Raw genomic sequence first — 15816 nt, forward strand, 5'->3', positions numbered from 1 at the left:
AGAATCTCACATCAAGTGATTCCCACCCCTCCAGCACAGAGCTGTCTGGTGTTTCTCGGGGCATTTGACATCAAATACAAACTCTGATCCTGCCTCCTCTCTCTGCATCTCCCTCTGTCTCCCCTTCTTATCTGCTTCAGCCACAGTGGTCCTTTTTCTTCCTTGAGCATTCTACCCTAAGCACCTCCCAGCCTCGGGGCCTTTGTACCCGCTGTTCCCTTTCCTGGGAAGCTCTTCCCCATCACCGCCTTTCCCTGACCTCCTAATCCAAGCCTCAGTCCCCAGCTACACTCTGTCCGCTCACCCAATGGATTCCTGGCACTTAAAATGATTTGAAACCATCTTGTTATCTGTTTGCTGGTTTATTGCCTGTCTCCCCATTACAGAGTTAAGTACCTATCAGGTCACTACACCCTCGACACTCACATGGGAGCCATTGGAAGGCAGGGACCTGTGCCTGGATGCCCAGGGCTCATCACGCTGCTGAGCTGCGGCAGGTGGTCAAGAAAGGTTTGCTGGAGGGGAAGTCAGCAGCACCTTAGTGCAAAGGGATCTATCTCCTTAGATCACTTTTCTGAAGATAGCTGGAACCGGGGGATGGGGAAGTCTTGCAGGAAGGAGTGGGGATCGCCCATTCAAGGTGGTCCTGGGGGCAAAGCTTCCCGCTCCACCACACACATGGCCCGTGTCCCCAGGAAAGTCCTTCACTAGTTCACAGGGGAGGAGCAGGAACTGAGTTGGTTGCTAATGCCCCCAGCAGCCCCCTTTTGATCATCTTTTGCCCCTCCTCCTTCTACTCCCCTGAAACCTCCCTGGAGAGCATATGTAACCCTCAAACACATTGAGCTTATGCTCAACGAAAGCCACCATTTCTTCTGTGAAGACGTGATCACACCTTTCTGATTCACTCCTGGAAGTGGCTTCTCCAACCCTGGCTGTTCCCCCACCTGCAGGACTCTGAGAATTCTTTCCACCTGGGCGTCCCCAGGCCAAGGAAGCAGGCCATCCGTTGGTGTGCAAGGAGAAAATAGCAGGACCTCTCTTGGTTTATCTCATCCTTTCAATTTTTTTTTATTGTTTATGCATGTTTTATGACGTACATGACGTATTAGTACAACCAGTCCACAAATATACCTCAATAGTAATACACATATATTGGGGTAAACATTCAACATTATTATTCACTTCTACTCTAGGGGTACAAGCAAGCAGGTTTGGAGGGTGCTGACACGAAGGGGTAAAAATGGTCAGGTTCACAATAAATGGTAACTGGGAGAATGGGGGCCACAGAGGGTTCACGCCCTGCCTAAGAGGATGCTACCTAGCTCTTTGTCCTGCCAGAATGGAGGCTTAGGGCTGCCACTTGTTCTGAATTCTGAAGAGGATGCTCACATTTTTATTTTACATGAAATCTCCCAACTTTTAAATATTGGTACCTAATGAACTGTAACAAGGAACAAACATTATGGGGTAAAATAAAACACTAGGCTAGATGGTCCCGAGGCTGCCCTGTTGGTTGACTTCTACGTGCCCTGCACTCCTTACCTAGATGATTTCATTTAATCTCTCCCACAACCCTGTGAGGCAGTGCTGCATCTTTACTGATGAGGAGATGGAAGCTTAAGAACATCAGGGAATACACCCAAGGTCTAAGAGTCTCAAGATGATGAAACCCCGCCTGCTTTGTGTGACGTGATCTCTCTGGAGTTAACGCCGCGTGAATGAGCCTATACCCTGAACCAGTGAGATTCTGATGGCGGGAGAGAGCCTGCTTCTCAGCGCACCTCTCAATGGGCAAAAAAGCTTCTCAGCTTCCCAATGACTGCAAACAACTACAAAGAAGGTGACTGGCTGGGGGAGAGGGGCTAACTAGTCTCCTGATTTCTGGGGTCACCAAAGTGTGGGAGCCAGGCCCAAAAAGGGAGAGGTGTGTTCATGGCATCACGAGACAAAACTGGCACCAAGATATGAGGAAGGGAGGGGAAAATGCCTACAGCAGGTCAGCTTACTGACATATAATAATACTAATATTTACTGGGTGTTTAATTATGTGTCAGAAATTGTTTTAAGTAGCTAAGTTATTTCATTTTATCTTCACCTTATTAAGTCGGTGCCTATGGTATCCCCATTATACAGATGAGGAAACCGAGGCACAGTAACACACCAAAGGTCACAAGCTAGTGGGCGTTTGGATCCAGGCACTTGAAAACCAAAGCCCAAGTTGTAACCCCTTTATCATCTCTCTGGTGCTCCAATATCATCAGGATGAAGCATATAGAGTTCTTCAAGCCTCAATTCTACCCATCGGTATGTGTGAAAGGGGGAAATTATAGGAAAAAATGTAGTATGCTGGCTAAAATCAGGAAGCAGTGTACACAGGGCTTTGTCTCTTTCATCAGATCAGGGAAACTTCCTAAAGACAGAATGTCAGCTTTATTCTAATCTTCAACACCACTCCATTCCTGTGTGCAGAATGCAGGGCTCATAGCACAGGCTGTCTTAGAGAAGGGAACGAGGCTACTCTTCAACAAGGCCTTTCTCTTTTCATTTATTTTGCCTGTAGGGAGAGCAGCTACAGAGAACTGGAAAACAGAATCTCCCGCTCTCAAACTTTTGATAGAAGGACTGACTGGGAGGGCTTTCTACAATGATGAAGACGTTCTGTGTCCGATACAGTAGTCACTAACCACACGTGGCTATTAAGCACTTTGAAGTGTGGCTCGTGCAACTGAGGAACTGAATTTTTAATTGCAATTAAAATGGAATTTAAATTCAGGAAGCCCCATCTACCTAGTGGCTACCACGTTGGACAACAGAGCCTCTAAAGGGTGTGGTGAGAAAATGGGCTGAATGTCTCTAAATTTGGTCTTCCCCTAGAGGACTTGAGAGTCGTCCCCTGCAGAGTCTCTGCAAAGGTTTGGGAAGGAGGAAAGTAGGTTAGGTTTTGCCACAGGCCAGGCTCACCTCGGACGCTTCCCAGGCCTTGCTCGGGAGTGGAATGGCTCCCATTAAAAATCCAAGTGGGGAATAGTTTTGGGGGGTGAAGGCTCTCATTTAATACCAAATCACCATAACACTGTGTCCTTTTTAAACATTTTAATATTCATGGGCTCCACTCCCTAGCTGTTTCCAACTGGGACCCAGTGTCTACAATCTCAAGGCCAAGTCTACCCATAATGGCCTTGCCTAAGACCATGGCAAGGTCAGAGGAGAGAAGCCAAAAACAGCCTTTGCTCCTCCACGTAAGACTTGTGCTCTTTCTCTAGGGTTTGGCTTCCAGGAGCAGACCTCTGAGTTCGGAAACGATATCTGTGAGATCAAACGGCAGAGGCATCGAAGGGTCATCCTTTTCCCAATATGGCCGGCATTCCGGTTTCTGATCTGCAGGTAGAGTTCGGGCGATTCGGGACTGGCACCTGGAAAAGTAAGGACAGGCAGTTAATCCCTGGGAGGAAATGCCTGGAAGACCCAAACCCATGGGCAACTTGGGGCGACCCTGCCAAATGCCCCAGTGACCATCCACTGTGATGGTGGTGATGATACAGAAGGGGGAGCTTGGGTGGCAGAAAGCAGATGTGTTTATAAGAAGGAAGAATTGTTCTTTATGGTGCTGGAATTTTTTTTTTTTTTTTTCCAATTCCCAGATTTGTATTATCTCTAATGGCTTTGCAGAAGCCAATCATCAGGGAAATTCAGTTACTCTGCCTTTAAAATGGTGAATTATTTTTTCATTATCTCCACTGTTATTTAAAGTGTGTGATTAAGCCATTATCAGATTTAAATGTTTGTGGGATTTCCATGTATTACTAGATTACTGGGAAAGATTAAATTGAATTTACTGCATTAAAACGTCCAAGAATAGATTAAACAATATTACAGACTGGGATTGACTCTGGAGATCCCAGAGATTTACAAGTGTCCCAGCCTGCTGTGCTCAGAAAAAGGCACTCCAAGGAGAGACCGATTTATAAGGATATATGCAAATAGAGGTTAATAATCATTTCCACTGATGAATAGGTGGGGAAAACTTCCACAAAATTAAATTAAGAGGCTAGCAAGAGTGGCTCCCTAAGGAAAACACTTAAATCACGGTTTTTATTAAATGGATTATTCATCAATAGTAGAGAAATTAATTATCATATGCAACTAAATTATAGCCTCGCAGGAAAAAAGTTGGGGCGGCATCATCACACCTTGGCAGGCAATGACCTCACTGAGAGAGCAGCTTATTGGAAATTGGTCTGGGAAAACTCAGTGGCTTTGGCTTTATGTATCTGAAAAATGAAGATCAGAGAGAAGAAAACACAAATTGCAGTAAGAAATGAACAATTTCTCTCGTCTTCTGGAGCATGTGGCAGGGACAGCGCGTGCACCAAAAAGAAATACTCTGAGTACGCGTCTGGGAGAATTGAGAGGTCCTTCCCCACCCCCGCTACCCCCACCTTCTCGGGATTGTTCTCTAAATCAATTAAAAAGTGGTCCCACCCATCATCTGTCTTCCGTGTAGGACTAACTATGAAGAGATCAAAGAGTGGAACATCCAAGCTTGATGGTCAAGAAGGCTCCTCACTAAAAGACATCTTCTCCTCTGGGGAATTATTAATGGTGAGGGGATCCCCATGGGAAAACATGCTTCAGCTTCACACCTATTTTCTCGGGTGGTTAATTGCTAGACCGGCATCCTGTGCACTCAATCCGTCGTACATTACACATAACATTCCAATATATCTTCCGCTCTCCGCATCAAGCCCTGATAATAGCGTCTGTTAACATGCACTAAGTACTATTATGTAGCACATCACTTCATAAATAATAAGATTAGCTGACCTCAGGGCCTCAAGAAGAGTAATGTGTTTAAATGTTCTCATTATTTATTTAAAACAAGAATTAAAGCAACAGAAGCTGCTTTTGACAATCCTCTTAGCATAAATATTAAACTGTTTGCACTGATAAGCCCACACAGCACTGAAGAACAGAGGCACGTTCCGCAGACTACTTAATAATAATAGGTGTTTGAGACGCTGCCGCTCGCTGCAGTGGGTGCACCTCTGCAGTCCTAGAGATGGTCTCTAAGTCACATGAAAGGGATGGGGGGGAAATTAATATTCAAGGGAGCCTGCGACTAATTACAAAGGAACTCTCAAAGCTTTTGAAATTGTGCTTTCTCTCTCTGCATCGGAATCAGAGGGTAAGGCTCAATTTACCATGTAGGGAGAGTTATTCCAAATTGAGCATTTCCATCTCATGGTGGGTAAATGATCTGTGCACACGTTATCCTGGTTGGCAGATTAAAGGGCTGTGATAAGTGTTGATCTACTTCGAATAGCATAAGGTTTGTCAAAAGTCAATAGAGACGCTTTTTCACCTGTCAAATGGGTTTTGCCCCCTCATTTTGAGAAAGTATTAAAAATGTTAACATCTGCTGCAGAAGTTTGCTTACACTTGTATGGTACAAGCTTCCCAAGCCCACGCAGTGTTCTTTTAGGTAAAGTTGCTCTGATTTTCTATTGTTCTTCCCATGAAAGGACTGGCTGGTATGGGGACTACCTCCTTCTCATGCCGGCCCTGAGAGGCTAGGAGCTGTGTGTACCCACTACCTCCCTCTGGGCTAGAGCTAGACCCCCTTGTTTGGTCTCTTCATGGCCTTAATTCAGATCTTTCAAGATCACTTTTTTTATTTTATTTCATTTTACTTTTATTTTATTTTTTGCCCTCGTTGGGTCTTCATTGCTGCATGCGGGCTTTCTCTAGTTGTGGTGAGCGGGGCTACTCTTCATTTCGGTGTGTGGGCTTCTCATTGCGGTGGCTTCTCTTGTTGTGGAGCATGGGCTCTAGGCACATGGCTCACGGGCTCCGTAGTTGTGGTGCACGGGCTTAGTTGCTCTGCCGTATGTGGGATCTTCCTGGGCCAGGGATTGAACCCATGCCCCCTGCATTGGCAGGTGGATTCTTAACCACTGCACCACCAGGGAAGTCCCTCTCACTTTAAAACTCTTCCTTTAATGCCCAGTACTCCTTGCCAATTTCTCAATGGTCATACAGTCACTGAGGTCTTGCTGTTGAGGTAATGTATTCACCTGTGAGCAAGGACAGTCACCCCCAACTCAAATCATATTGTCCAATTCGACATCACGCCAGATGGTGGGACTGAAAAAGAAAGGCTTGAGAATGACTTGAAGGCATATCTTCCCTTAGGTTTGAACTTCTCCTGCTCAAATCACTCATTCTGCCTCTCTTCCATCTTCATTTCCTAAGATGGGGAAGGACAGTGGTGAAGACGCTCTCTGGACACTGGGAGCTGCTGCTTCCCTGGGACATGACATCTTGGGCAAGTTTCTTAACCTCAGCAAGCCTCAGTTTCTTGCTTGTCACATGGGAATAATGATGATGATGACAGCTCCTTACTTATGGGCATGCTGTGAAGGCTAAGTGGATTAATACATGTGAAGTGCGTAGCACACTGCCTGACACACAGTAAGCCCTCAATAATTATTAAATGCTATTGTCGCTATTGTTACTTCTCTTACGAGTACCAGTGACAACGGGAGACGCCAACAGAAGGGCTGCCTGTCGTACTTGTGCCCATCCCCTCCCCTCAGCTAACTGAGCGGGTGGCCTCTGGACTGGCTCTTCCTGGGGGAAGCTCTCGAGATCCACAAGCGGCTCTTTCTGGCTTGAATCAGATTGAGCCTGCGGCTGAATCCTATCACAATGTGACATTCCAGGACGCCGCCGAGGCTTATGTATTCAAGCTGCTACAACTCTTCAGTGACAGGCTAAAACGCTCAGATTCAGAAAGACTTAGCAGTTGCTCCGGAAGACCCAGAATTCATAAATGGGGCTCGTCGTTGGGCTTTCTGAGTGGCAGTTGTTTTGGATTGACTTGGCATTTCTAGGAAATCAAGTTGAATTGTTTCTCAGCATGCACGCTCTGTAGTTCTTGCATAATCAAGGGGCCCGGAGTTCTCTTAGGAATGTTTTAGGAATTCTGATGGCGGTGGACATCGGCTGTCTTTTCCCACCTTTCCCACAAAGAAGATTCTAATTTTCCCATGGGGAATCCATCCCGTCCCTATGCTTGATCATGTGGTTTGAGTGGGACTGGCTCTACAGCCGGGCAGAGTTGACTAGCTTAACCTAATCAGCACATCCTACTCTCCCAGCCACAGGGAGTGGATTAGGGGAGGCACGTGACCCATTCCAGGGCAAGGCTGAGAGAGTAAATGAAAGGATTGGTCTGGGAGCTAAGGGAAAAGACTTTTTTATCTCCTGGCCTGTGAACTATTAGGATGTGTGATCTGAAACCACTATAGTCATTTTGCTACCATGCAGCAAGGGCCTGGGTACGGGGTGATATGGTTTGAGGAGCTGGATCGAGCCTCACCTGAAGCTAGGTATGCTTAGGCTTTTTCAGTTACATGAGCTTGTTACTGTTTGAATTCGTTTTTTCTGTCACATGTAACCCAAAGAGTCCTGCTTGATATGCTGGCCATGCATCCCACCCCTCAGTGACCTCCTGCCTTTTACAACCTCTGCTGACGTGGCCCCGCTTGCCAAGTGGATGCTGATGGTCCTCTCTCCAAACTGAGATGCTGCTGCTGATGTAATGTAGTGGGTGCAGAGATCATCTGGGTTGAAAACATGAAATCCCTGGCTTTTGTTTTTGGTTCAAATAATATTTCCACTGGGGACAAATTTCTACCCAGAAAACAAGAGAGTGCTGGTGTCATCTATACTGGCCTCTGCACAAAAATAAGACAATTTTAATGACCAGAGCTGGATGACCTTTCTAGAAGTTAAAAAAAAAAAATTTCAATGTTCCCCAGGACAGCAGATCATTCGGAACCCAGCTAAACAGTAAGAAACTCAGCTAAGCAGTAAGAAAGTTAGTTTCTCCTTTCAACCTTGTCCTCTCTACTCCCATCCTAAAGAAAATTCCTCTTCTGAAGGCTTTGGGTTAACGAATAAACTTGGATCTACTCAGAAAACCCCACTCCTTTTATGGAGAATTGCAAGGGGAGCAGTGGAAAATAATACATACTTCATCTCTCTCCCTCCCAAATTCGTATTATTTCAATTCAAAGGACTCTATAAGCCCCCCTCAAAACGCTTGCTACTTAGGAATGGTTCTCCCTGAATGACCTAGTGACATAACAGAAAGCAACTGAAAGGTGTCACATTGGCACCGTCAGCTGACTGTCTGGAGGTTCCCCTCCCACAGGTGTAACTCATGCAGGGCCCCACTGCCCGCTGATTTCCCCCAGGGCTACACTTACATTTGGAGGATCAGAACAGCAGCTACATTAGTGAACACTGGTCGCCATGCTGAAATTAACCACTTTAGCTAAAGTGTGTGTTAATTATGGGTATGCAAGCAGTCAATAAAAGGTTAATGCAAGAGTCAGAGGATAAATTTCTTCCCTTATTGCATCACTTCACAGACTAAATGACTAACATTATACTTTGTGTTTTTAATCAATAGGTTTTACAGTAATGTGCTGGCCATTGATTTTAAGAAAACATGTATGGTCTTCCCCCTTGTCCCTAAATTTTGCAACAAATAAAGAAGGACAGGTAACATTTCCATTACTCTTGATGAAACGATAAAGATTTTGGGAGCAATGGTTCCTGCTAAAAGATTCGTTGGGATAAAGAAGTGTAAAAAAGAAAGTACAAAAGACTAGAACTTGATGGAGAAATATTACCAAACACAGGCCGTTGAGGAGACAAGAAAAACGAACTCCTAAGAGAGAATTCTTTAATGCGAAAGAAGAGAGTAACTCCTGGTTAAAATCAGTACATTCTGTATATTGTTTGAGTGTCCTGAAGAATCTTAATATGCAGCACTGATTTATTCAATTTTCACAATGGCCTGAGAGAGATGGGGAGGTAGGTATGTGAACCACATTTGATGTGAGGGCTGCCTTACCCCAGGTTAATCCAATGGCAGGTGGGAGAGTTGGGCGGGGTGGGGGGAATGTTGGGTAGACCCTGGGCATCTGGCTGGCTGCCCTTTCCACCACATTCCATCTTCCTCATGGATTTCCCATTTGGAGCAAAATGGGCCCTGTCCCCTGACTACTTAGCTGTTCTTGCCAAATTAAGATATTCATGAGATTCCAAACCATTTCAGGGGAGGGAAAGGACCAAAATATTTTTTCATGTTTCTACGACAATAATTAAGCAAATGACTGACAAAACTTTTCCTTCTTTTCATTCTAATGACTTTGAGGTCCTCATAGCATAAGCAACTATCACCTACAGAAGTAAAAGATACACTTTCATCTTTTAAGAGTATAAACTATTTCTAATTGTACAGTCTTCCCTGGTATTTCCAGGAGATTGGTTCCAGGATCCTCCCTTGGGTACCGAAATCCGTGGATGCTCAAATCCCTTCCAGTGGGCCCTCTGTATCTGCGGTTTCTACATCCACAGATATGGAAGGCTGACTGTATATTTATTGGAAAAAAAACCCCAAGTATAAAGAGACCTTCCTAGTTCAAATTTACTCAAGGGTCAACTGTATTCCTGGCGTGACCCTGGGAAAAATCTCTCAACCTCTTAGTTTCCTCAACTGTTACATGAAGTTCATGTTTTGCTGCTTCACTGGACTATGTGGAGATAAAAATTAAATAATGTGTATAAAAGCCCTTTGAAATATGTAGACTACTGCACAAACGTAGAATTACACCTCTACAGCCCTTTCCTTTGTGATACAAGTTCTATTTTTAAAACAAAGCTGATGAGGCAACATTGGCCAGGGGGGACTTATAATGCTTAAAAGTAAGTGTGGAATAAAAAGAGAATAAACTACGTGCATCCAGACAGTGGAATATAACGTAGCCATTAAAACGAATGCCTTAAAAAAAAAAAAAGCAAGTGTGAAAGACATCCCATTTCTAAAGACGAGAGCAATTTAGACTCACAACTTCGCCAGATAATATCCAAGGACTAAAAAAGATGACTTTTCTTCAAGTCGGAGTTTTTTCTGGAATTTTAATTCATGATGAGGAGTTGACCGTCATTCTGGCTCATGTCAAACAGAAGCCTGTTTCAGGGTATCAGCCACATCAGAATACATTCCCTCAAACAGGGTAAACCCACACCAAGGCTTAAGCCTCATTCAAGCAGAAAACCCTGATGTGATATCACATCGAATCTACATTTAACCTGCAAAACCCTTTCAAAACCAGCATGAAAAAAGTGGGAAATAATGATGTAAAGGGGCAACAATCTCAGTGGCCTTCTATGCTTTGGAGGGAGCTTGAGACCAATATGGGACCTGCATGTTCTCTGTGATTGGTTTCTCTGGGCCCAGTAGAATCGCAGCATCTTGTCATGCACAGTGATTTCAGTGTTTAAAGAGAAGTATTTTTTCATATAACATGGGATCTAACTTCCTGATAGTATTTTATGTACCATTTAAGGGGCTTCATGAATAATTTTGACTCTCTGTGACGTCCATATTAAACACTACATTTCTTTTTTTAAAAAATATTTATTTATTTATTGGACGCATTGGGTCTTCATAGCTAAGCGCAGGCTTTCGCTAGTTGTGGCGAGAAGGGGCTACTCTTTGTTGTGGTGCGTGGGCTTCTCATTGTGGCGGCTTCTCTTATTGTGGAGCACGGGCTCTAGGTGTGCGGGCTTCAGTAGTCGTGGCGCACAGGCTTAGCTGCTCCACAGCATGTTGGATCTTCCCGGGCCAGGGATTGAACCCATGTCCCCTGCATTGGCAGGCAGATTCTTAACCACTGTGCCACCAGGGAAGTCCTAAACACTACATTTCAAATCTCACTCTGAGTAAGAGGCCATGGTACTGTTCTTCATGGTCTCACCATGCTTTGTTCCAAATAATCTGTCTTAGAGGTGAGACAAGCATGCAGACCTCTTTATAATCCTTTGAAAAGGGAAGAGCGAGTGAATGAATTTATAATTTGCCTTCGTAGACTTTGTGGTACTGTCATCATGGCTCTATGGACAACCTGACAAAGAAAGAGCCGCCCTGTCATACCTATCACGATGCTCTACATTGACAAAGGTGGTTGAATGAGATCAGCTTGTTTGATTTGTATAACTCAGTTTACCTACTGCAGAACCACTAAGCAAAACTAACTCCTGGGTGAGTCCCAACAAAGGACACGCTCACTTGGTCTTTGAAAGGCTTTTAACCTCTTGCCTCTGACCCACATGTTAATGTTTCCCAGATCGGTAAAGTCAACACACATCAGAGTGAGGAAAAGCCACACTCTGGCCCACGGGTCAGGTTTTTGGGGGCTGGGGGGTGGGGATCAACGCACCTGTTAAGCAGGTGGTATTTTTCACGCCCACTTGAGAAGCTAGACTGACTTAACTTCCAGTTATGTAACACTCACATTTCAGGGAAGAAGGGAAAACCTAATCGAAGAGCTCGCTTAGGTGCTCTAAAAGCCAAAAATCCCCCAAATGCTTTTGAATACCAGGATAACGCCATTCAGCCATCTGGATGACTGGACATTTTGCAGGAAATCATTGTGCCATTCAGTATGGATGACCCCGCTGTCTGGATCTCAGTCAATCAATCAGTATATTTATGAAGTACCTACTGTGAGCCTATACTGTCCCTTCATTGGGAGGAGAAGGGACTAGCACAGAAAATAGCCCAGGCCAAGCCCAGCTGCTGTACATAGCTATGCTCTCCACATTTGTTTGGAACTCAACGTTTTCCATGTAAGCAATGGTTCTCATAAGTTTTTAATTCTTCTCCTCGACACCAATATTACCTATAATTTCTCTGAAACGTAATATCAATATATGACATAGCCCAGTAGCCACGAAGAGCAGGATGTCTGGTTTTGTTTAATGAAAATGAACATTGAGAGTTCCAATTTGGGATCCAAGAAGAAATTTCCTTCGACCAGGGTTTCCCGTCCTCCTGGCATATGAAACCAGGGCTTTGTCCAATCCCAGATCACCGCTAAAAGCTCCTCTGACCTACGGCAAAGGCTCCCCCCAAGAAGAGACGCCCCTGGGGTGAGGGATAAGGTGGTCAGATTTTACCTCTAAGAGGTCAGGGGATGAAGAGACAAGGTCACAAGACCTCTTACTGGTATAAAAATCCAGGACACTTTTTGGTAACAGAATGGCTTAAAGGCATCTCTGTTCTTTCTTTCAAGGTCCAGGGGGAGACCACGCCCTTTTCCCTTCTACTGTACTATCTGATGCCTCCTCCAGGGTTTCTTTCCAACTCACATAAGTATAGCCTGTAATCCTCACATCTCCTTACCCCTTTGCCCTTATAAGTTTTTCAGAGGCTTTTTGTTGCTATGGGAGATACTATAGAGAAATTCTATCTCATCCCAATGCTTCCCTGATGAAATCTCCTCTCAGACCAAAGGAATAGCAATAATGCTAATAGAAACATTAAAAATATCCAACCATATATACTTATAAGTGCCAGGCACTGTATAAGTCTTCTAATTAAATTTATGTCCTCAAACTGAAATGGAGGTCCAGAAGATTAACTAACTTGTCCAAGATTTCACAGCTAAAGAAAGAACAGAGTCAGATTTGGCAAGATTGTTTGATTCCTAATCACAAGCTCTTTGTACTATTCCAAAATATAGACATAAAAAGAATCATTTTGGGTCTTGGTTATAAAGAGTTTTCCAAAGGCACCCAGCCTCAAGCTAGACTCTGAGGGTCCTGTCCACATGAATTTTCACAAGTGACTCTTCAGACTGGGCCAGTTTGCGAAAACATTCACCATCTTAACCTACCACGAAGGACCACAAAGATGCTGAAGGTGGTATGTGGTGGGGGGACACGTGGGTGTCTTTGGGCCCGTAGAGAACTCACATTAATTGCATCTTCATTTCAGAGCACATCAGACTCAGGGCCAGTTCTTGGTGACCTGCAGTTTGGCCCCCTAAGCAGGCAACTGGTGACTTTGCAATGTCTGGCATAGAGAACAGCCCTCCTGGAGTCCTTCCCCCTACTTCAGGGACTCCAGCAGGCCCAAGGAACCACTTAATACGTGAGACTGCTTGGCCCACGACTGGGGTGTAAGCCCAGGAGGTGGAGGGTTGAGAACAATTTTATCCCCAGGTTCATTTGTCGGCTTGTCAGTTACATAATGAGAGTGATGAATGGGCTACCTTGACAGCTGAACATTTAGGAGCTGCTGACCTTTGATCTCTGGTCACATGATAGGGTCATCTGAAACTTGCATGACTTCTACCTGGCTGAGAGTAACAATATAAAGGTCAAATCGGCTGGACGATTATATGAATCAAGTCTGAGGCAGCTTGGTTGGGAGTTTTAAGAGAGGCCGGGTTGGGTTCCCCAGCACACAAAGCTATGCAACCACTGCAGAAATGTGCTCAACAAAAGATATACAATTTCAAAGCAGTCTAGAGTAACTTTCCTTGCAAGGGAATAGAATGAACTCATTATTTTTAAAGGGCAACAATGAAAACAAACACTTTGGAAGAAAATATATTCTGCCAGTGACTCCGCCATTGGGAGGGAAAGCATACAGGCGTATGACTTCATGAGTGATATTAATGCTATACCTGCAACATGGCAGAAGGTCCAATTTGATGCAATTACTGGAACAAAATCCCCACCGGGTAGTATCAAGCCCTCCTTTCAGCCATAGAATACAGTCCCTCCTCCATCCTCTGTCAGCACAGTACCCCACAAAGGACCATGATTGACAAAAGATAACCCTTTCCAAATTTTGTGACTTCCCTGTTGCTTGAAACTTAAGTAAAGTTTGCACGGGACAGTCTCAGACTTCAGAAAGATCCCAGAATAACTTATGATCAGAAATTCAAGGCAGCTGTGATTTTTTGATGCACTTTAACATTTTAAAAAATGTTTCTTCTTGCGAACCTGAAGATTTTGTTTTTTGACTATTTGGTTAAATTCCATTTACTGAGAATCAGATAACAGCAGTCACAGAGGTAATGAACGCAGTTATGAAAATGAAAGCTAAGAGGTCAACGCCATCGATTTCCAGAATCTAGAAACTTTATAACCCATGGAAGAAGCAGGCATTAAGAGAAATCTGATTTACATCAAGAGCTTGTTTTCTACAAAGGAGTTTTCCCTGCAAAGTCAAACACCGACAGACAGACAGCCACTGGAGCCTAATCCACTCATACTCTTGAGAGATGCACAAAGCAAAGGACAATGGCATACAGAATAGAAGGCCAGCTGTTCTGACTTTGGAATGCTCATTTGAGTTGTAAGCTGTGAAATAAATTTGAGTTGATGGTTCTCCCATCTGCTCACCTGTCAGTCTATTTCTACTGTGCTGCTGTTTTTAGAAATACTTCCGAGTACCCTGCTTAATTGGTTTTTGGATGCTGAGAAGCATCTCCCAAGTTTATTTTAACCTTATATAGAACATGAGGCTACTGGGCCTTTGTTTCTTTTTCCCCCTTTAAGAATATTCACTAATAGGTCAAAAGCACTCTACACTGAAAACTCGGTGGAGCCCCAAACCAACAGTGGCGGCGGGGCCAGGGGAGCAGCCCAAATGTGGAATTAGAGAGAAAATGGCAGGTCAAAACAGAATGCCAGTTGATCAAGGGCGGCCCAGTCTTCTGACGAATTTAGGCTTTGCACCCACGCGACAGCTGAGTCCAAGTCAAAATTCTTACAATGGTCCACAAGTGCCTATATGACTTACCCCTCCCCCACCCCTATTCCCTGGCCTCTCCTTCCACTTGTCCCATTGTTCACTTTGCTCCAGGAACTAGCTTATCTGCTCTTCCTTGAACAGGCAACGAATACTCTCAGGTATTTGAACCTGCTGTTTCTTGAACCTTGAACACTCTTCCCCTAAAATATCCCTATTTCTTCAGGTCACCACTTAAACATAATCCAACCGGTAAGGCCTTCCTTGACTGTGCTAGGTAAGACAGCAGCATCTCCCCTTTCTCCCTACCCAACCCAAGCACCCCTGCCTCCTCATCTTCTTGTCCTGCTCCATTTTTCTCCACAACACTTGATACCATTTAGAGTGTGTGTGTGTGTGTGTGTGTGTGTGTGTAAGATAAGCTCCCTGATGGCAGGCATTTCTGTTGCACTCACTGCTATACCCGCCAAGCCTAGAGCAGGGTTTGACATGTAGCCACCATCAATATGGCATGGTGCACAAATGATTGAAAGCAACTTGCATCTGAACTTCCAACTGTACCTCCTTAAAGTAGAACTAATCTCTCTGCAATATCACCAATTTTACGACAGTACAAGTACAAAGCACAATCAAAGGAGAAATAATAACAATATCATGATTACCCACGGACAAGGAGGATGAGACGGTAGGAAGAAAACTGATCTGGGAATTCAGGACCCAGCTCCGCCACTACCCTAGCCTGTGACCTTGGGCAAAACCTTGACTTTCCAGCCCATCAGTACTTAGATTTGTAAAATGAAGGGTTGGGTTAGACAATCCCTAAGGTTCTTCCCGTCTTTAAAAAATTGGGATTTTATATATAAATATTATGGTTTACTTCCCCATACCTTATCTCATGTGACCCTCACTACTCTGGTAGGAAATAAAGGTGTTGTCTCAGTTGGGGAGATTAGGATGTGGAGGCTATGTGGCTGGTAAATCACGTAGCTGGGACTGAAACTTAGGTTATTTGCTAGTTCAGCATTCTTCCTCGAAACAGTACTTCCTCTGTTGGTAGAATTGGAAGTACTACTAGTCACTAGTACTCTGATTCAAAAACTACTTTTGCAGGCAAGTTCTCATCTCCTCAAGATAACACATGTGTATCATAGACCCCACTGGGCGCTCCTCTACTCTAGCCCAAGAATCCA

General features: G+C 44.4%; 1 protein-coding gene across 2 annotated transcripts in view; it reads right to left on the minus strand.

The window, feature by feature from the left end:
- Positions 1-1057: 1057 nt before the first annotated feature.
- The window catches only part of FTO (FTO alpha-ketoglutarate dependent dioxygenase), a 382583-nt gene continuing 367824 nt past the window's right edge, over positions 1058-15816 (minus strand). For both annotated transcript variants that reach the window (XM_057711122.1, XM_057711126.1), the window contains one exon: positions 1058-3416. In XM_057711122.1, the coding sequence (XP_057567105.1) occupies positions 3263-3416 (154 nt within the window). In that variant the 3' untranslated portion in view covers positions 1058-3262. The remainder of the gene's footprint in view (positions 3417-15816) is intronic.

Source organism: Hippopotamus amphibius, chromosome 16 (assembly GCF_030028045.1).
Source record: "Hippopotamus amphibius kiboko isolate mHipAmp2 chromosome 16, mHipAmp2.hap2, whole genome shotgun sequence".
NCBI classification, from domain to species: Eukaryota; Metazoa; Chordata; class Mammalia; order Artiodactyla; family Hippopotamidae; genus Hippopotamus; species Hippopotamus amphibius.